This window comes from Aulonocara stuartgranti (genome assembly GCF_965226115.1).
Source record: "Aulonocara stuartgranti genome assembly, chromosome: 17".
Classification (NCBI taxonomy): Eukaryota; Metazoa; Chordata; class Actinopteri; order Cichliformes; family Cichlidae; genus Aulonocara; species Aulonocara stuartgranti.
Window position 1 is genome coordinate 40759542 of NC_138953.1, and position 22796 is coordinate 40782337.

The following is a 22796-nucleotide window of genomic DNA, read 5'->3' on the forward strand; positions in this document are numbered from 1 at the left end:
CTTCACCACAACATCTCCTCCAATCCCAACTAAAGTCTTCTTCCCAGTACCACCTTGATAAACAACAAAATCATGGAGCATACCACAGGATGAGCACTGGGCCCAGATTTTCAATCCCCAGGGGTGGGGCTTTCCCTTCACATACTGCCTGATTGGGCCGTGTGTCCCCTTGAAGGGTACCATTTGCTCATCAACAGAGTTGTACTCCTCTGGGACGAAACATTTCAAGCCATGGACGGATCTTCCAGCACTTGTCTTCTGCATCTCTGTGTAATAAATCTGTATTGTCAGTGAAATGTAGAGATCCCAACAGGGTTTGAAATCGGTTGCGGGACATGTTATCTGCTACCATAGGACACCTGGTGTCATTTTCCCAGTATGCTCGATTTCCAGGCATTTGGCATAGACCCATCCTCAGAGACCAATGAGTATTTCTAGTTCTTTAACAGCGGTATTTACATTTCTCAGATGGTTGGAGTTTTGTACACTGTATAAATTTGTTTGTTCCATTAACAACAGCAGCATATCATCTGTGATGAAGTTTTTGAAGTTCTCCAGTGGAGTGTGGATCTCATCTGGAGGTTTGGCACAGGGTCCCTTGAATGTGATCTCAGGGGCTTCGAACGTTTTCTTTCTCCAGGAGAATTTTTGTCCTTTGATAGCTGCTTTGGGCTGCCCAGTGTCCAAATGGCTGTGGCTCTGTCTCTAAATCACTTGAATCACAACTGTCTGAATCACTGGATTCACTTGATTCATCACTCTCCACGTCTTTGTAGGGGATGTAATTAGGGTCTCCAGAATCTTTCACATCCCTCATACTCACTCTCCTCTGCAGTGATAAACTCTAGCACATCTTGAACACTATATTTTTTCTTTTTATCCATTCTACCAAACAGTGAAAATGACAAAAAAAATGGGGGGTAACTGAAAAACGCCTCGACAAAGCTAAAGTAAAGTTCCATCACAAATTTAGGTAATTTAATAAATTAGTTATGCTTGAATTTAGTTAAATATGACTGAGAATTAACAACAAAGAATACGTTTACTTAAAATAACTGAATGAGCTAAACTGACTAAGCAAAGGATCAGTTTTTGTCTTTTTGTGACAAATATGTGACATCAGTTTTTTAAAGAAAATTTGGAGTTTAATGCCCGATGTGACATATTTGTCACAGCGATATTTAACAAACTGATTCTAGATCAAATTGTTTCAGAAATATTACCAAACTAGGTTACAAATGACCTATGACATCTTATCTAAAGTTTAGAATTGCTGAATGAGTAAAAGCTTACCTTTGCAAAAAGAAAAGAAAGATTTTAAAATTAGCATAGTGGTCTCATTAGCTAACCAGGTGGACCAAGACTTTGAAAATGGTGTCTTGAACACCCAGAGTGCCTCACTTGTCACATGACTGAACTAGTTTGTGCAGTAGACGTCACTTAGGGACTTTATTAGTTAAAAGTCAAAGTTAAAACCATTATAAATAGTTTTTCTCTAAGTGTAAAGGGGCAGTGACACCAGTGTCACTGTGGGTCCTTAAGGGTTTTAAAGTTGTGACAGCTCGACCAGACAAGTGTGCAATAATAAACCAGCAGTTAACGAGGCAGAGGAGGACTGCTCAACAACAACTGATCATTCTGAAGACCACTGCCTGCTGGGATAACATGAGACGTTCTGCCCTGCAGCTTCGCAGTACTATAGTAACTGATGCTGGAGTGATTGGTATGGGCAATTAGCTTTGGCGTTTCAGGGTAAATATCATAGTCTGTTTGTACCTATCAGTAAGAGGCACTCTGAGGCAGCCCAAACATCAAGAACTATGAAAGTTAACCTCAACAGAGACCCAGAAACTCTTGGAAAAGTTGTCTGTGTCTGTCCATTCACTCACAGTGTGCCTTAATGTCCTGCTCTGACATGTGCTGTTCATAGAAAGGTTGGACGATAGCAGTCACATGTGAGCTAGTGCCAAATGGACACACTTATTGATCACTTCAAGTTTGCTCCTGGTACCAGTCAAGACTTTAGATCATTCCAGTTGTAAAAAACAATCATTCATGCTTCCTAGATTCATACTTGTGTGTTTGCTGTTAATCTTTATGTGTGTGCGACATTGCACACATTGCACCAGAGACTGGACCTAGTTCACTGGTGTTGCTGGGATAGCTCTGGTTAGAAAACAAGAAATAAACACAAGTTGTTTTTTTTTAAGGGTTTCATTGTAACTTAGCTTGACGCCACCAGTAGTTCATTGGTTCTTTAAGCAAATTCTGTAGACGGTAAATAAGTAACAATGTGGCTTCTCTTCTGGACATACAGGTCAGGGCAATGTTCCTCCATGTGGCTCCAGTCTCTGAAAGCAAGCAATAACTCATCGTTAGGAGCGTCCAGTTGCAGATAAGCACTAATAGAGCTTCAGGTTCAGGACTTCCTCAGGACTCCAGGAGGAGAGTCTCAGATTATTCCCACAGTAAATGAAATAAAAATGTGTTAATAACAATCAGTAGTCATACATGCAGGGTATGTAAACTGCGTGAGTCTGATTAGATCTTCCAACCTTAACATTAACATCAGCACCTGCAGCAGATCCATATTTCTGTTTGCCTTCTCCGTCTTGTGCCTTTCTCAACGTTTGTTTTGCTGGTTTTTGTTGTATTTTAGCATTTAAGCTTTTTTTGGCTGTGACTAAATTCCAAATCAGACAAAACTGGACAAAGAACAACCCCATTAAAAATCCTGTGGTGAGATGCTAGAAATCCTTTGGCTGTTATTAACCCAGGGTCTGTAATTATGCAGATTGCCATAGATTTCTTTCTGGGTGCCTAGAAGTGAGATCCAGGGGTTGTTCTCAGCACGACAGGCGGATGAGGGAATGGTTGTGCATTACTGAACTTGCCACATTCATCATGTTGACTGATGGCACAGGGAGTCAGTCCCCAGGTCCCGGTGGTTAATGTAGTGGGTAATTAACTGTCATTTGCCTAGTAATAGGCTGATGATCAATGGTTTGTTAGGAAACAAATTCTAATCCAGCAGCTGATGAATGCCTGCTGAGGCTGGAGCAACTGATGTGATAAGAGGGATAGAAGAGATTGGGGTTTGGGGAAGGAAGTGGAGAGCAAGACTGCTATCAGGATTTCAGATGGCTGCTTGAAGCTCTGCTGCTATCAGCAGCTGCTGTCCAAGCTGGATTAATCCAATTGTTCTCCTGTGCTGGAAAACTCAGACGAATGAATGATAGACGGGTCAACTGATGTCTCTTTATTTATTTAACTGTGCCTGCAGGTCAACAGAGAAGCCGTCACTAGAGCCGCTGTGTCACTCGACCGTTTTGGGCTATGTGGTGTGGGACAGTATGGTGAAGTCATGGAAGCTGAATAAATGAGCAAAAACGTGTTTTATCAAGAAAAAGAAACATTTGGCCTCTTTAAAGATACATTATTATTCTCAGGTATGAAGCATATGTGATGCCTGGTGTTCTCTTAAAGCACAAGCAACACTGTTCTAGACATGTCCAACCGCTGTACCACCGACAGTCTGGACAAGATGCAGATGACAAATCTGTGTGTAAAATAAGCAACACGTCACCAATTTTCTATTCAGTTCTCACCAGATGTCAGTAATAACCCATCCGATCCACACATGCAAAGAAATCCAACCATATATGTCCATAATTAAGTTAAAAGTAATAATGACACAGGGAAAAGTATTGAACACATGAAGAAAGGCAGATGCATAAAGGCATGTAGAGTCATGACAGTATCAGTGATTAGAAAGCAGTCCTGCCACTTAGTGCAAATTAAGATCAGCTGATGGCCTATAAAATGTGTCACACAAGAAACACCTCATGGTGAGCTCTCGTAAGACTGTCACAAACTTGTGGTTGCCAAATATACTGTGGCATTGGTCGCACAATAATCTACTGTCGTTCCAGCGAGCACAAGATTTCAGACAGAGTCAGAAAAATGGTCAGAAGAGTTGCCTAAGAGCCGAGGAGCACCTGCAGCTATGGTTGTTTCAAACAAACAATAGGTTCTGCATGTACCCTCACCGTGCAAGACTCCGGTGCTGAAACGTCATCGAACCTTCGGGACTTTGTGTGGAAGAATGGGCCAAAATCACTCGAACACTCTGTGCGACCAGTTTCACCATACAGGAGGCGTCGTGAAGCTCTCATCACGGCTTCTGCCTGAAGTCTTAAATAGATTCCAGTAAACGTGTTCAATCACTTTTACCCGTCATTGTTATACATCATTTATGGACATCAATGGTTTGGGTTCTTTGTATTTGTTGTTATTGACATGTGAGGAGAATTTTATGTGAATAGCACCTCAGTACTTATTTTACTGCTGTATTTGTTACCAGTGACAGTCTGGTACCATCAGGCCCGGGGTCTTGTACAACTGGTCTAGCAGTGAAAGACTGATGGCAGGTAAACTTCATCCATCCTCCTTCCTCACTTGGTGAGCCGAGGTCTACTGTGCACTACTTGTTTGAACAGCCTTTGGCAGCCAACAGTACAACAAAGACTGAACCCTGCTTAGACTCGGCTTTTTAAGAGACTCCAGGAAATGTTCAAACTGGTAATATGTTCCCATTAGTATAGGTTGGTAGAAGGTTTAGTCTTTTAAGGAGATGGTTGAAGTCATACAGAAAGGTAGGCGATGACGTTTGCATATCATTTTTGAAACATTTAAGTTTAAATTAATTTTTTTGAGTAGAAAATCAATTAATGCATCATTTCAAAATTAACCATTTTCATTCAGACTAATACTCTGTTAGCTAGAGGCAACACTTATAAAACACTGAGCTGCCGATTAAAGTGCAGCAAACGTTAAAGATTTTAACAAATCTTTGATAAGACAAAAATATTTTAGTTTAATAGCTGAATATTACTGTTTTGTTATTTTGGTGGGGGGTGGGGGGGGGGTCTCCTCGAAACTGATTAATTTGATTTTTTCCCCATTTAGAAAAAAATAATGTTAAATTTATTAAATTTACATTTAATTATTTTCATTTGTTATACAAACTTTAATGAGTTGTTGCACTCAGCTGATTGAAAAGTCAATGAAAAGCTAATTTATAGTGTATAGTTAATTCATCGTTTATAATATGCGGTTCACCAGGTAAAACACATGGAGAGATTCCCAAAGAGTGCAACTTTTTATATGAATCCTTTTTTTTTATTGAAATTTGAGTGATTATAGTTAAAGTTTTGTTCAAAACACACATCTTGGACAAGAACCAATCATATTTGGGTGTGTATGTGCAGCAGTCAGTTAATGTTTGTGCAAACATCACGAGGGAATTTAAAGGCTTTGTTTTAGCATACGATCTTGCACAGTTTGCAATCACTTCTGCATTACGTGAGATAAAATGATACTAATGTCAAGGTTTTGTGCTCTCGTGTTACATTTTAATTCAATCAATCTCAGAGGAAAGTCGTCGGCTTATTTACCGATTTAACCATCCCTCATATCAAACCACCTGAGGACTTTCAGCTAAAGTTTTCTAAAGCAAAGTCCTCAGGTGGTGGTTCTGTTCCACTGCACAGGCTGCCATACATTTTCAGGAGGTGAGAAGAGAGCATGGACAGACCCAGAAAATGGCAAAACTGAATACCATTTAGATTCAAACAGAGTCCTGAATGATTTATTTTGAAGGGCAATCATTTATTATCCAAATACTGATCAGCTGCTGAATGACAAAGACCTCACATGTGCCCGTGTACAGTGTGAGGAAGCTACAGTGTAACTTAAGGTTCAAACAGTTGTTGTATAAAGCTGCTGTCCACAAACACTCAGTGTCTCTGCAAGTGGACAAATCAGCAAAAGCTTCCACAGAATCCAGTTTTCTGCAAATCAGAAGAGATGCCACCAAATTTTCATTTCTCCGATGGAAAGGCAAAATTCCTTTAATTAAGGCAACACTAATCCATCAAATAGGTCCTATTTGTTTTTCACCCAATTGCTGTGTAACAAGAGAGATGCTTCACTGTCTGAAGGTATGTTGACAACGGCCCTTAGTTCTGTAGATATTCATATGAGCACAATCTATCTGCTTCTTTGCCTCTGGGAAACATCCTTTCTGAAGGTTAATAAACAACCCTGCATATCCCACGAGTTCATTCATCAGATGGTGATCTCTTACAGACTGAGTGGCATGCTGTTTTATCATTTTAACAATGGAGGCTAAAAGTGCCTCCAGAACTCTGCCTAATAGGTTATTTTGTAATATGATTTTGTTATCAGATATGTGTTTGCTCTTGCTAGCCTGGTCTTGGTCACTGTGTAGTAACGAATACTCACATTAATGTCCCTGGAGCAGGGAACACAATAATAAGGTCCTCCCTGGGCAACAGAGCTGGCCACGTCCCATCTATTTCGATGGCACAAGCTGTGGCCCTGCTATTTTTCACTGTGGCGTATTTTTGTGACTGGGGCCAAGTATGTCTCAGTGGAAAAATCCTCTCTGACGCCTGTCACTCTCGTTCTCGTTCACCAAAAGCAACAGAAGTATTTGCATCTCCATAATTCTCTTTAGTGAATTTCCCAGAATAATAAAATACATGCGTGAGATACAGATGGAGTCAAACTTGTTCAACGGTGAAAGTAAATCCTGAGCTCAAAGCAGAAATTTCAGTTGACTGTTTCCGAACACGTTCACCAACGAGCCGACCGCTTCAGCTGCACCTGTAGACCTGGTTTAACATCTATGGTCATCTCATCCAGATCAGAGGTGAAACGTCTTCAAGCAACTTAAAGAAGTCTAGACGCTTTTCTTTCCAAGCTCCTTAGACTACGATGAGCTGGATGACTGAGAACCTTCACAGATATTCTAACATCTATGAGACGACTAAAAACTCATTTTAAAAAGTATAACGATGTGGAAATAAAGGGAAGACAAATAATTAGGCCTCATTTATAAACAGGGTGTAAGAACAAATCTGAGCATGAACTGTACATACAAATATTTTATGTACAAGTTTGTGATTTGTCGCCATTGAATCGAATAGAATAAGACAGCAGGAATAAATAACAAACAGGAGAAATAAACAAAACAACAGGAAGGCCCATGTTGGAGTGCAGGTGGGAAAGATCTTGGAAGTAGTGCAGATGATTTGGTCTGAGTGTGTGAGCGGCCCGAGCGATGAGGTTACTCAGACCGTGGCTCAGATGGGTGGATGTTTGTTACTAATCCGAATGGCCCAGAGGAGGAAGCTGTGAGTCTGGAGGTGGAGCCGATTCACCTGAGGCGCCGTTCGGAGGGCAGCGAGTCAAACAGGGGATGGGTGCGATGCAAGGGGTCAACTGTGATGCCGCTGGTTTTCCTGAGGCAGAAGAGGCTTACAATATCCTCCAGGGCTGGCAGAGGGCAGCCAATTACTTTTTGGGTGGTGTTAATTACCTTCTGCACAGCTTTCCTGTTCTCAGCAGTTGTCCCTGCGTAACAAACACCCAAGCAGTAAGAGTGGACGCTCTCCACGAGGAGCGGTACGAGGCCAGCAGCAGCTCCTGTTCTAGTTATTCTTCGTCAGGACACGGAGGAGGTCCATGATGAGTTCATTTGTTTCAAGAACGTTCAACATCAGGTTATTTTCGGAGGACCAGCGGGTCAATTCTCTACCGCTGCCTGTACGATGTGTCATCTCTGTCAGAGATGAGCCCAACCACGATGGCGCCAGCAACCTACTTGACGATGACGTTGGCTGAGTGGATTGGTGTGCAGTCATGTGTAAACAGGGGCTACAGTGGGGGGATGAGGACACAGCCCTGCGTCGGGGGGAGCCTGACTGAGGCCAGCTGGGGGATCTGAAGGTGGTCCAGTTTTGTGGTCAGGATGTTGAGGATCATGGAGTTGAATGATGAGCTGCAGTCCACGAAGAGCGTCCTCGTGCAGCTCCTCCTGTTCTCCAGATGGTTCAGCACTGAACACATGTAGAGCTGCCTCGGGTCACAGTAAAATCTGAATACTACCTACTATTAGTGGTGGTATAAGAAGTTGTGTTTCCCACTGTAACACTTTACAAAACACAAACATAAGGTGATGCATGTGTCCTCCAAACACACTTCACAAGCATCTCGATTCAGTCACTTAAATTGTATTTGTATCGTACCACATTTCAACATTAGTCACCTGAAGGCGCTCTATATCAGAATCCTCTTTATTTGGCCACGTTTGTGCACACTAATGAAGGATTGGACTGCAGGTCAGCTGCTCCTTTTTCTGTACGTGGACTCCTCATCGCTCTGGATCAGACCGATGGCGTTGTTGTCGTCTACGAACAGAAGTTTCGCAGATGGCTCTCCTGAGGTGCAATCGTTAGTGTAGAGGGAGAAGAGCAGTGGGGAGAGAGCAGACCTCTGGGGTGTGCGATGTAACGCTCCTCAGCCTCACCTGCTGCTGCCTGTCCGTCAGGAAGCTCGTGATACAGTCACAGGTGGAGGCGGGCACTGTAAGCTGGGTGAGCTTCAGATGGAGATGTCTGGGATTACTTCGTTGAAGGCTGAGCTGAAGTTCACAAACAGTATCCTGGTTGAGGTGATGCAGGATGTAATGCAATCCCATACTGAGTGCATCCTCAGCCAACCTGTTTGCCCAGTAGGCAAACTGCAGGGGGCCCAGCAGGTGCTCTGTGATGTAATTTCCATTCTTCCAATGAACTTTGTGACCACAGACTTAAGGGTGACAGGCCTGTAGTACTGTAATCCTGTGAAGGTGGAGCATTTGAAGCAGGAAGGAACTTCCCACAGCTCCAGAGATCTGTTAAAGATCCGGTTGAAGATGAGGGGGGTTGGTTGACACAGGCTCACAGGCATTAGCGTAACCGGTCCTGGACGCTTTCGGGTCTTTGTCTCTGGAAGAGCAGACACACATCTTCCTCACAGGAAGCGGGTCAGAGGGGCAGGGGAAGGAGGACTCCAATTAGTCTTTTCTGTGGGTGTGGGGTTAGGGTGAGTAGATGGGAGGTATGAGTGGTTGTCTTTCAAGTTTGCAGTAGAAGGTGTTGAGGTCATCAGCCAGTCTGAAATTCTCATCAGGGGGTACTGACTTCTGTAGAGGGTGATGAGCTGTAGGCCTCTCCAAACTGATGCAGGTCGTTGGATCACTGTAGCTGTTAGTTACGCTGATACTGTAAGACTAAGACCCTACAATCATAGAGCCAATGAACAGAACCCCGTTTGTGAGAAACATGCTCTCTTTCTAGTCCCTGTCAGTATTTCAGCTGCAGCATTTTGGATCAACAGAAGACTTTCAAGGAGTTTTTAGGACATCCTGATATATCACTATTCAGCAAAGCGAGTCGGTATAACACTTTAGCCTAGAAGTAATAAATGCATGAACTAGTTTTTCAGCATCGCTCTGAGACAGAATATTTTTATACAAACTGGAGTCTATTAGATAGATATGATACAAACCACTGCAGTGCAGTACCTGTAATACCTACAGCATGTTCTAATCGCTCTAATAGGATATTCTGGTCGACAGTATCGAACGCTGCACTGAGGTCTAGCAGGACAAGCACAGAGATGAGTCCACTGTCAGAGGCCATAAGAAGATCATTTGTAACCTTCACTAAAGCTGTTTCTGTGCTGTGATGAGCTCTGAAACCTGACTGAAACTCTTCAAATAAACCTCTGCAGATGATCTGTTAGCTGTTTGACAACTACTCTTTCAAGGATGTTTGATATGAAAGGAAGGTTGGAGATTGGCCTATAATTAGCTAAGACTGCTGGGTCTAGAGATGCTTTTTGAGTAAAGGTTTTATTATTGCTCCCAGGCATTTGATATGTAGCCTATTAATAGAGAGACTGTCATATTTAATGGCAGGACTTCTTTGGGCAGTTTTGTAGGAATGGGGTCTAAAAGACGCGTTGATGGTTTGGAGGAAATAATTACTGAAGTTAACTCAGAAAGATCGATCTGAGAAAGAGTCTAAATAAATGTCAGTGCTATTGAAAGTAATAATGTGTCGGTGAGACGGTTAATTTTTTTCTGTAATGATTAAAAGTTTATTTGTGAAGAAGTTCATAAAGTCATTACTACTTGCTTGGCTCAACAGCACTCTCACACTACAATTATCCTTGAATTAATGCACAAAGTATGAAAAATAAAAGCAGGCACGAATTAGAAAACAGTTTTGAGGCCAATTGCTAAGTTAGATATATAAGGAGTTTTCCACTGATTCCTTAATTTGATAACTTACACACATATTTTTGTTTGCATCTGTTCATTTGTGCCTCAGGTTGTTTGGTGTAACGGGGAATTGTGCAGCCTGCAGCAAGCTAATCCCAGCCTTCGAGATGGTTATGAGGGCCAAGGAAAATGTCTACCACCTGGACTGCTTCGCATGCCAGCTCTGCAATCAGAGGTGAGTGGACCAAACTTCTGCTCTTTTCTCATATCTGTACTCATACAAATAGCTGGTCAGGATAGCAAGGCACTGTACACTGTTACAATGTACTGCAGTTCAGTACAAGATGCACAAAAAGGAACAATAGCAACACATCATGATGCTCAAGATTTGTTAAAAACAGGGCCATAGTTAGCAGAGATTGGTTTAATTGAATTGCTATAGTTTTTTTAAACTCATTTAAAAAACAAGAACTGAACAGTTTTCAGTATTTTCTAATTCGCCTCGTTTTCTCTTTTGTGGGATGGCAGAGGCCACAGGAAACACGCTCACAGTTTTATCTACTCAGATCAGAAGATGACTGAGTGGTGATGCAGTTGGTCCAAAAAGCCTTGGAATTTGTTGAACAGTCATACACAGACTCATGAGACATGCATATGAGTATTGAATGTTCAGGGGAGCCCATGAGGTTTCATTTCGCAGAACTTCATTACGATTATGGAAACAGTGGAGGGTTTCTGAAGACACTTTCTGGAGGCAATGGCAAAAACAGGATGTTGCCATAAGTATGTGAAGTGTATCGTATCTGTTTCCAAGGTCCTTATGATTCACTTGTTGCTTTTCCACAAATAGCTTTGTTGTAGCCACATGCACACACAAACCAGACATACTAAGCATCCTAAAGGAAAAGAAGTTAGTTATACACAGTTTGCACTGAGTAATTGTTCTGCCACGTCAGTCTTCAGCCTCTCCTATTCACGGCTCTAGAGTGCGAGCAGTTCGCACACACATTCACACACTGGTGATGGCAGCTACATTGTAGCCACAGCCGTCCTGGGGCGCACTGACAGAGGCGAGGCTGCCGGACACTGGCGCCACCGGGCCCTCTGACCAAACCAACTTCATTCTAAGCCAAAGACTAGAAAATATGGTGAAGCATATCTGCCCTTTGGCCTCAGCTGCACGTGCCGAGGTGGGTCTCCCTGCAGGATTGCTTTTCCCTTCATCGGGAGCAGCGCTGGGCTGTTTAAATCACGGACAAACAGTATCCCACATTCTTGACAACATTTTTCTTGTTAAACAAAAGGGGGGCCTAGCAAAAGAAGTTTGGGAACCGCTGTATTAAGTTATGCAGGCTTGTTTGCACAACAAGGCTAAATAATTATATAAACCTTTCTGAATCTAAATAGTGGACTTTGGTAGAATTAAAAAATAAGTGTAGTGCAGGTCTATGGTGATTTTTAGTGCTACTATCATCGAGTTTTGATTCTGGTTCTGTATCGGTTAAGTCATAAGCAGTCCTGATTTTGAACTGTTGTAGTCCTGTTTTAATTCTGGATCAGTTCTGGGTCTGGTCTGGTTGAATTGGGGTTTAGTCCCACCATGCATACTACGCCCCGGGTGTATAAAATGTCTGGCTCCGCCTCTGGAGTCAACAGTGTCCATGAACACGACGTAACGTTCGATGATGTGTCATTTCCAAAGCATCAGTTGTAGGAGACGTGCTTACAGAGCGCTTTGTAGTGAATCAGAAGAGTCGACTCCCACTGAACGAGAGCTGCTCCTCACTTAATTTCCTTTGGCTGCTCAGCTCTCACACAGTGGCTCAGCTATGCTCCAATCCCTCCATATTGTGGCCAATCACATGTGAGGATATAGGATAATATCATCATGTGGGTGATGGACGCGACAGTCAAGTGGAGCGAGCGTCTGTCCTCTCAGTGAGTGAGACAGCGGTGAGGAGGGCTGTGCGAGAGCAAGAACACATAAATATGCCTGAAACACAGAAACGAAGCAGCACCTGGCTGCAGTTCAAAGACTTTTTTGTCTCGACTTGGTCTCGGTTTAGGCGGTCTTGACTACAAGTCTAGTGGCAGACATGAGGCAACTGAGACTCCAACCAGAGGCTGTATGGCAATGAACATACAGCATCTGGAAGACAAAAATATGAAAATGTTCAGATAGACAAATCAACTGTCTCCCTGTGGTGTGTGTATGTGTCTTTGTCATGAAAAGTAATTTATAACCAGCGTGGGAAGCCGCAGTAATGCCCCCCAGGAGCCAGAGGCAGAAAGAGAAAGATCCAGGCCATGCGCAGCCCCCAAGAGTACTGAAGACCTGAAGCCACACATCTCGGCAACAACTGCACGTCCATCCAGTTGGCTGAGAGTCCCTTAGAGCCAGAGGCAACCGCCAGCCAACCCTGGCCTCCCCAGGGTGAGTCCAGTCACCCTGGTGTGAGTTGAGAACAGGGCCCCAGGACTCCAGGTGCCCAAGAACCCTCCCCAACACAGAAGAGGCCCAAGCCACCACCCCCAACGTCAACAGCCACATCAGAACATCCAGCCACGTGCCCTGGAACCAACAAACATCCCAGGGAGGGCAGCAGCATCCAATAGGGAATGATGGGGAGGGCCAACCCCATCCTCCATGGCCGTAGAACCACCAGTGTAATTAAAAAGAAGAGGCAGGTCACCATGCAGTACAGCCAGCAAAGCCATGTGTATTGCCCTACCCAATGCAGCCTAAAACCTCCCCCACAACAAAGGGTAAGTCTGGAGTGTGCAGATGACTCCCAGTCTTGGGGCTCAAAGGGCCTGGAGCCCGTAAAGCACAGACCAGACATCTCGTGGGCCTGCTCCCCCCACACTGGAGAAATCTGAACACAGCTTAATCTTCCTCAAGCAAAAGTACAAGCCGCTCGTACAATCGATCACAACGTGACTCTTCAGGGAGTGGTCTCCGGGTCGTAACACTTCCAAGCTCAAATACACAGAGCAGCCATCAATAACAGCACTCAAGACAGAGGTGTGGCAAAACAGGTGGGCTGAACCAAACACGAGAGCCACATGACCACCGCTGCCTGTAGCCTTTTGTTAGCTAATGTCCGCTCTCTCAAAAACAAGATGGAGCGAAGAACCAGGGAAAGATTCCAACATGAAACCAGTGTTGTCCTGTCATTTTTACAAAAACCTGGACTGCTGCAAGTGTGCCAGACTCAGCCATCTATCTACAGACCCACTCCACTCACTGTGGAGACGACACACTTGCCTTGAGCGCAAATAAAGGTGAAGGTGTATCAGTTTATGTTAAGGAGAGATGGTGTGTGGATATTCAGGTGGTGGAGATTGTTGAGCAAACATCAAAATGCTGATGGTGAAGTGCAGACCTTTTTATTTACTGAGGGACTTCAGTGCTGTGTCTGTACTTCCTGTTTACATCCTGCAGTAGCCTGACATTATCACCAAACATGAGACTGCTCACCCACATGTTTGTTGTTTTAACAACTACAACTTCTTGACTGTGCTTTCAAAGTCCCGTCAGCGTTCTGTAGCAACATGAGAAGGCTGTGCCCCAAACCCAGCTATAGTTCCTCTGATACAGGCAGTTCCTCTAACAGCCCCTCCAGTAAATAAAATATTAAAGTTTGGAGTGAAGACACTGATTTGGTGCTTTAGGACGGCTTCAATGCCACAAACTCGGGTGTGTTTAAGATTGCTGCCTTAAAAAAGAGCAGTTCTGATTTACAGGAATATGAAACGGTGGTTAATAGCTACATCAGCACATGCACTGACAATATTTTCCCAGGCAAACGCTGTAAAATATTTCCAAATCAGAAAAAGCACCTCAGCAACTTTAACATCAGTGGAGATGAATAAACTCATTGTGGTATGAGTGGGACCATTCATGGTGGGGACGCTCTCTAGCACGTTTCTAAAGTGGCAAAATCGACTGCCTTCCCATAAATACAGGACACTACCCCGGCACACAACATTTCATTTTTAATGCAGTTGAGTGTTATTTTTGTTTTTACACTTATTTAAATTTTGCTGATTTTTAGGTTTGTCTTTTAATGGTCTGGGGTCTCTGTGGGGAGGGGGATGACAGCAGGGAGGACCAAATGTCTGCATCCTGGTCCCAACTCTGGATACTTAACATGCTTTAGAAATGAGAGCTGCTCCACCTAAAGTGGGATTGATCTGAGACCAGGTTTTCTGCAGAAAGTTTCCTGATCATTTACTTTCTGGACATCATTCAGACATCAGCAGACCCGGGCAGGTCAGCCCTTCTCTCCCACATTAAAATACATTTAAGCCAGCGTACATATCTCCTCTTTATATTAGGGCAGTTCATAAACTGTCAAATAAAAGTAGTGTGTCTCATGTATGTTGTAGACTGAAAGCACCATTTAGATGCCTCTTCTCATGTTGTGTGTAGAATAAAGGACCCAAATTCAAATGTCAGAGGCAGACTTGATAAAACAAGAGTCGACCCGTTTATTTGGCTGATGGAAACATAACAGAAAAAATAACAAAAGTAACAGAAGCACAGAAACACACGGGGAACAGTTTGATGCATGAAAACACAACGAGACACAACGAGGCTAATCAAGAGAAGAGGAAACAGGTGGGCAACACAGCTAAAATAATTAAGAGAAAAAAGGTCATTAAAACTAAAAACTACCAAAATAAAACAAAGAAAAAGACAGTGCCAACCACAATGACAAAGCAAAAAATATTCTACCCGTCTACAGGTAGGCTGTTATTTTAGCATCAACAATTTTCAACAGTGTGTTACTGTAGAGACTACCTTACATATAAAGCTCCTGCCTGCCTGTTGTTGTGATTTCTGTCGTCTAAAAGTCTATAAGTCAACAATGCTGAGGTCAGCACTAACTGGTAACACGTTTTAAAGTCTGGTCTTAGCTGGTCTCTGAAGCATAAACCTGGATTAACTGGGTGACCTTTTGTTTTTTCAGCTTGAGATCTGTTCTGACATCTTACTGAAGTTTCTCTGAACAGTTTCTTTGCATTGTCAGCATGGAGATGTGTTACTGTTCTGTGTCTGGCACGCTCATCTGATGCACTGTTCACTTATATCAATTTTATCGCCTCCATCAAACATGAAAGTCCCCTTGACCCATGGACCCTTCAATAAAGCAATTTTATAAATGACCCAGAAATGTCTCAGTGGTGCACCAGAACATGTGAAATCTGATAAATAAACGAGCTGACACCGAGATCATTCGAGGTTATGAAGTCTAATTATTCCCCAGTCCTGCAGACTGGTTAGTTAGAGGCTATGCTGAAGTTTTAAAGCTGAATTCCTACACCCGGGTTTGGATGTACCGCTACTCATGCACAGTCATTCAGGCATGTCTTCATGCCATTAGTAGGTCTGTGAGTACACCCAGCCCACTGTATCCCACAGATTAAAGACAGAAAACTCAAAGTCAGTCATTACTCTGATTTCATACACATCTCACTGCAGGACTCTAATGGCCACTGCCATGTTTAACTGTTAAAGGGCCATGCTTATGTGATGGGGCTGTTAGTGCAGAGCAAAGATGTAGAGACTGGATTAGAGAACTTATTTAATATTAACCTTATTCCCACCAAACCCACACGCACAGCTCACTAGCTGCAACCACCAATATGGCTCTCTGCCCCTTTAGCACACCTTTCTCTGGCCTTAAATACTTCTAATTGCTGATGGGAGTCAGCTGTGCAAAAAGGCAGGAGAGCCAGCAGGACACACCCACACGGGCAGTTTCAGGAGGAGGTCTTGCTGGGTGGTAACAGTCATCACCATTATTAAACTGACAGCCGCACTTTCCATGAAAAAAGGATCTGCAGCTGAACCCACTTCAGGCATAACATGTTTGTCACAAGGAAAAGTAATTTCTTTAAAATGACATCAAGCTGAGGGACTAAAGGGGACTAGATGCAGTACGAGGTCTATCAGTGAAAACAAAGGATCCCCACAGTGGATCTGATCATTCAGCAATAGTGCTGTCCTAGAGCTAACAAGACACGTAGCTGGTTCTGAGGAGAGAAAAGATGTTGGCAACACTGGGTGTAAAGAATAGGGAAGGAGATATGAGGCTTCATCCAGCAAGCAGTTACCCACAGATCAGCCCTGGGGGACAGCTAATCAATGGGGCTGTTGTCAAGTCTCATCATCTCTCCTGTGCTGGCCCAGTTTCTCCAATAAGTCAAGGCCACAGCTCAGAGAGGCTCGGGAAGGTTACAGTTAGCAAGGCGCAAAGGAGTGCAGGCCTGATGACAGTCTGGGAGAAGGCCAGTGCTGATAAAGGTGGAGGCTCCACTCTGATGTGGTGGAAGGGAAAAAACAGACAGCATAGCTAAGCAGAGACACCGGCTAACAGACAATAAGAGGTCTCTGTCACTTTGTGCCTGTGCTGGTAACTGGGCATGTGCAGCCAGTGTGTAAAACAATTCAATGTTTAATATGTCGTTGCTGGCAGAAGAGGAAAAGCCTGAAACGACCGTAAAAATGAAATAGTTGCAAGTGTAACAGGTAACGAAAGGTAACAGTTTGACAGGCATAAAATATTTTGTTTTTTAATTAGAGCTTGTAGGATTTGAAGGTACAATCACTTGAGTAATCAGCACTGCTCTCCTACCTGGTGTCTTGAACGAGACGTGGGTAACCACTTCACTGCGGCTATCAGGCCCATCTCTCCATCTTTAGTCTTCTGTCTTCAAGCCCCTGAGGTCTCAACAGCAACATCTGGCATCGTAGCTATTACCCCTCACTGGTCGTTGCCCAGTTGTAGTTGTTTCTTTTGATCCACACCAGCTGCTGCAGCCTTAGTGACTTGACTGCTTCCTGGAAAACCCGCCCTCCCATTTATAACTGAAATCACCCCAAACGGCCGCAGCAGATGGCCCCGCCCCCCTGCACCATTCAGGAGGAGTTCTTCCTTCCCACTGTCGCCAAAGTGCTGCTCATAGGGGGTCATATGACTGTTGGGTTTCTCTGTATGTATTATTGCAGGGTCTACCTTACAGTTGTTGTGATTTGGTGCTGTATGAATAAAACTGAATTGAATTCCAGAATTATTCCAAAATATTTTGTTCTCAAAATCAATATTATTCATTTTACCATAGTGTGTTCATTTGGCTTGAAGGGTGATCAGGGTGAATTTAAAAATGCAGTTTTGGATGGGGAGTGGGGGTCGTTGTTGTTGTTGTTGTTGTTGTTGTTGTTGTTGTTGTTTGTGCTCGTACAGTGTGTTTGAATCACTGTAACTAAAGTTACCATTGAGGTGGATGTAAAAAATTATGCTCTGAACCTGCAATGTAGCCCTGAATAACTCCTGCATACAGGTGGGTCATGTCAGGTACCCGAGCTCCACTCACTGTGTGGAGGTCCCAGCAATGAACTCAGCAGTCTTAACACTAAAGGAAGTCAGAGGCTCACTGCCCCCCCCCCACTCCCCACATCCCAGCTCCACTCCCCCCTGGTAAAGACGGCACTGCAGCTTGCTGACTTTGGTGAGCCTGCACACTGAGGGAGATAAGCAGCCCTCAGGACAATACAACAAAACGTACTGCTCTTACATGTTCATCATAACCTTCATTGCCCTCTCACAACATATGGAGTTATTTTTGTGCCACTATTCTGAGCGCACGTAAAAACTATTTGCAGGTGCAAGTGTTGCATTCTGAGGAGAAATTTATTTTGAGCGAAGAAAAGCTGAATTTGAGTCAACAAAATTCATTCCTGCGTGCAGAAAATGTATTTCAGTGTTTGCTGTTATACACACACACTAGCAGCCCCTCTCGCTCAGTTTTTGCATTTGCGCTCGCTCGCCATGTGTTGTTTACACAGCAACATTCTCACATGAAAATATCTTAAAAGTTTATTTTGTGACCCAGACAGAGTAATATTTCAAACTCCGCCCCTCTGTGTTCCTCCGCCACTGCCTCGTTTGAGTTTTGGACGAAATGGATTCTGGGATATTGCATTTCGTCATTTCGAGCTGATTGGAGACCAGAACAGCCAATCAGATGTTTTTGCATCCAAGTCTGTGATTGGCTGGTTTTGTGGCACAAATATAACGGTGTAGAGAAAGAGTTGAAGGCACGGGCAGAAATGTTGAGAGTGCGAGCGACACATTGCGAGCGAGCGCAAATGCAAAAACTGAGCGAGAGGGGCTGCTGTTGTGTGTGTGTGTGTGTGTGTGTGTGTGTGTGTGTGTGTGTGTGTGTGTGTGTGTGTGTGTGTGTGTGGATAACAGCAAACACTGAAATACATTTTTTGCACGCAGCAATGAATTTTGTTCACTCAAATTCAGCTTTTCTTCACTCAAAATAAATTTCTCCTCCAAATACAACACTTGCACCTGCAAATAGTTTTTACGTGCGCTCAGAATAGTGGCACAAAAATAACGCCATAACAACAAGGCACAGGAAGGTGGGGCTGCCTGGGTCAGTGGGGTTTTGTTTCTCCTGCAAGGGTAAAGGAACCCTGGCCAGAAACACAGATAATTAGTTAGGATACACTAAACACTCCATTAGTAAATATAAACATATGCATCTTGATGCATCCTCAGTCATTAAGTAAATCTCCTAAAAATCTCCTAGAAACGTTTCGTCATCATCAGGTGACGTCTTCAGTCTCCGCTGACTGCAGGTTTCCAATCTTACAAACAGTACATTTGCATAATGACTGAAACCAGCCACTGAAGGAACAATTCTCATGACCAAAACAACCTCTGGTGAAGCGGACGGCACAACACACAAGAGCCACCTCGTCAGGCCAGGACTCTGCAGTCTATTCACACCTACAGGCCAGTGGACACTCGTTCAATGATGAGGACGTGCACATCCTGGACAGGGAGGAACGCTGGTTTGAGGGCGGAGTCAAGGAGGGAAAGACCATCTCTGAATGGAGGAGGGGCCTAAGGGTACATCTGTCATCATCTTACAATGCTGTGATTGGAGCCATTCCCCAACTCTCTGTGAATGGGACTCATGGTTGTTGGTCAATGGTCATGAGATTTGTTCCCTCAGTGGGCTGGTTTCAGTCATTATGCAAATGTGCTGTTTATAAAATTTGGGGAAACCTGCAGTCAGCTGAGACTGAAGGAGTCGCCTGATGATGACGAAACGTTTCTCCCACAAAACGCTACGTCCAGATGAACAGAATCAACCTTTGGAGATAAACATATGCATACACACAAACACTCAAACCAGCCCCTGCATCATCTCCAACCATAGTCCCAACACTGCTGTTGAAAGGACAGTGTTGGGATACAGTAGTTAGGGAGAAGCGTTTGTTGTCAGGAAGCTTGGCCTGTTTAAAGCCTCACATTAATGAAACTTTGATGCTCTGATGTGAACGTTCTCCTTCTTTTCTCTTTGTGCAGGTTTTGTGTTGGAGACAAGTTCTTCCTGAAGAACAACATGATTCTGTGCCAGACAGACTATGAAGAGGGGCTAATGAAGGAGGGCTATGCTCCCCAGGTCCGCTGACCTTCACAGGCCAACATGGAAGAAGAGGAAGAGTGGGAGAAACTCCAGAAAAAGTGCTAATGCCTTCCTGTCCATGTTCCCCACGTGTACATACGTAAGAAAGACTCCCTGAGAGGGCAAACACACTGTTGTACAGAATAGCCATAAAGACGCCGTGGCAGGGAAAAGCCCTGGAAGCCTACAACAAAATGTATCGTGTGAAAAACATTTTTGGATGCTGCCTTTTCCCACCAACCAACAAATACTGGCCTGAAAAGGAATTTTTAACCAACTGCTGGCATTGTTTGCTCTTTTAAAAAAGACTAGTCCCACCTACCATCGCACCCAACTGCACTGCACAGTTCAACAGTCTGTGATTGAATCTGAACTCGACCCGGATATCGTCAATCACTAAAACTGTGTGCTGAAGAACTGAGTATAAAAGTATGAAATCCATCCATTTTGTCTCAAGTGTGGCAAAATAATACTTTTGGGAGTGCGTGTGTCGGTCCATGGACATCCTTTCAGGCTACAGACTTCTGTCATACGTCCTTTAAGGCTTTGCATGGATCCTTTCAGAAACCTGAAACTCCAAACCTGACAAACAGTCAAGTGAGAAACACTTACCTTTATGCTGCCCATGCAGCATTAGCAGAGCAAACAGGGAAGGGAGATATGTCAGACTTAACCAGGGTAAAAATGAAGGTTAATTGTGGACTTGATATTGGACATTTTGAATAAGGTGGACAAACATCCAGCTGCTGAAGTTGCCTCATGTCTGGATGTGTAAATAAGCAATTGTTTGCTAACACCTCAGTCAAAAGATTTATTGGGGAATAGTACAGCATGTCAGCTCCTTCTGCAGCCCACAAGTGTGTAAAAACCTCTATAAGAAAAACTAAGTGTTACAGGATTATAAGTGTGAGATATTTCCATGGTTTGACAAGAGTTATCGCCGTTCCTAAAATGCAGTATTTTGGACTGGGACGCTGCCACTATGATTCTGTGATGGGTTATGTTGTTTTCGGTGGGGACGGCTTTTCTTTTATTAAAAACCTCCAGTCAAAGTGAAATACTCATGGACACCGAGGATGTTTAAGTGGTTTGTAGAATTTTGAACATGGATAGTTTCAGTCATTTCACTCACACATGGCCACAACGCCTTCCTCCCACAGTGGGACGTTGTCCTCGTCAGCTGAGAGGAAAACATCTCATCTTTCTGTATGAACCCATCTGAGCTCATGGCACCGTTAGCAGGACGACAGGAAGAAGCTTCTCTAATCTGTAAATTGTGGATGTACATTCATTTCTGCTTGCTTGTACAATGATTTCTTTTTGTGTCATCCAGCATGAGAATCTTATTTTTAGGACAATGCCTGTAAATACTATAATTGTAATAATTTTAAACACAAATGTAATAAAGTTTTATTGTCTAACCAGTGGTTATGGTGTTTTTCTTCTGTTTCCTATTGATTTGACTGTTGATTGACAGTGTTTGCTGAAGCAGTGAGGGTTCAGTATCAAACCCAAAGATGCAGCTTTAGTTGTAAAGCAGCCTCAGGAATGAAGCTGTTCTCTGTGCCGTGTTACAGCTTATGATATACGAGTCATCAGAAGTGCAGTTATCGGTTTGTTGTCTTTGCTCCTTCTGATGTTCGGGTCACACAACCTAAGAGCAGAGAGCTTTGGTTGACAGTTACATTTTTCCACTTAGGTGAGTTTTTGTTTTGTTTTTTGTGTCAAATTTTTCTATTTTGATTATGTTTCATGGAGCAAAAGAAAAAACAAAGCTTCTTTTACATGTTACTCTTGCAGCCCTCAACAACACTGACAGTTTAGGATCATCTGGAAAGGTAAATTATTTGATGTGAAGTTGGACTTCACAGATGTTTCCATGACTTTACAGTTAAGCTAACTGAATCTGACAAAGAGAGAAAATCTTTGATGATGTTAAAGCTGCTCTGCTCTACATGGAGACGTTATAGTGTTTTTATTTTAAGTGTGGCACCAATAAGAATTACTCACAGATGCTAAGTGCTCTTATCAACTTATCTGAAGTCAGATGTTCAGCCCTGAATCTCGATGCTGATTATTATTGGACTGTCTATGTTGTTTGTGTCGGTGATGATGAAGAGGAACTCAGTGATGGTCGGCACCATTCAAATGTTGATGAATGCTGGTTTTGTGATTTTGTATATTTTCCAAGATGTCATATCTTAACTCGGGAAAGGTTTGGTGTGGAGTTCTATAATCATCATTATAAATAAAAACATTTGCAATCACAATTAAACAACCAATCACCTCTTACCAATAGCAACAACTTAAATGGTAAATGGACTGATTCTTATATAGCGCTTTTCTACTCTCCAGGAGTGCTCAAAGGCTACGTTCACTCTGCAGGTCTTAATGCTCAAATCCGATTTGTGTGTGTGTGTGTGTGTGTGTGTGTGTGTGTGTGTGTGTGTGTGTGTGTGTGTGTGTGTGTGTGTGTGTGCTCGTTCACACGACAAATAAAATGCGACAGCAAACGCGGATTCAGGACCACATACGAAAGTGACCCAGGTCGGATTTGAAAATATCAGATTTGTGCCGTTCACACTGTCATAGCATGATCGGATAGATGGTCGCATTTGTCGGATTTGATGCGCTTTCGCCTGCAGTGTGAACGTAGCCAAAGCGCTCTATACAACATGCCACATTCACTCAGTCACACTCAGTCTCACAAGTACTTTCTCTATACGTAGTGCTTTCTAACTACATTCACACACATTCACACTCCAATGGACGCATCGCAGAGCAACTTGGGGTTAGTATCTTGCCCAAGGATACTTGACATGCAGACTGGAGGAGCCAGGGATCGAAGCACCGATCAGTAGGTGACTTGCTCTCTCTCCTTAGCTTCAGCCCCTCTAAGGAAAGTGTAACCACTAACACAGTGTAACACGCTTTTTCTTTGTGAGTGGATCTAACCCCTTGGTTAACCTTGATAAAGTCACTTGTGTCTTTTGCATATTTTTGAAAACCCTTTTCTCAGTAAAAGTTTGGATTAAACCAAATAAAATAAATTAAAATTTGCAAATTGCTTTAAACCTAAAGACGACGTATACATATTAGAGCACAATTAAAACTGTTGTTTTGACAACAGTGTCGCTAAGTGAGGAATTGAGCTGTTGCAGTTTAA

General features: G+C 43.3%; 1 protein-coding gene across 6 annotated transcripts in view; it reads left to right on the forward strand.

Moving 5' to 3' along the window:
• Positions 1 to 21032, forward strand: part of lmo3 (LIM domain only 3) — a 57047-nt gene extending 36015 nt beyond the window's left edge. For all 6 annotated transcript variants that reach the window (XM_082511572.1, XM_082511574.1, XM_082511573.1 and 3 more), the window contains 2 exons: positions 10245 to 10370; positions 19531 to 21032. In XM_082511572.1, the coding sequence (XP_082367698.1) occupies positions 10245 to 10370; positions 19531 to 19636 (232 nt within the window). In that variant the 3' untranslated portion in view covers positions 19637 to 21032. The remainder of the gene's footprint in view (positions 1 to 10244; positions 10371 to 19530) is intronic.
• Positions 21033 to 22796: the final 1764 nt, after the last annotated feature.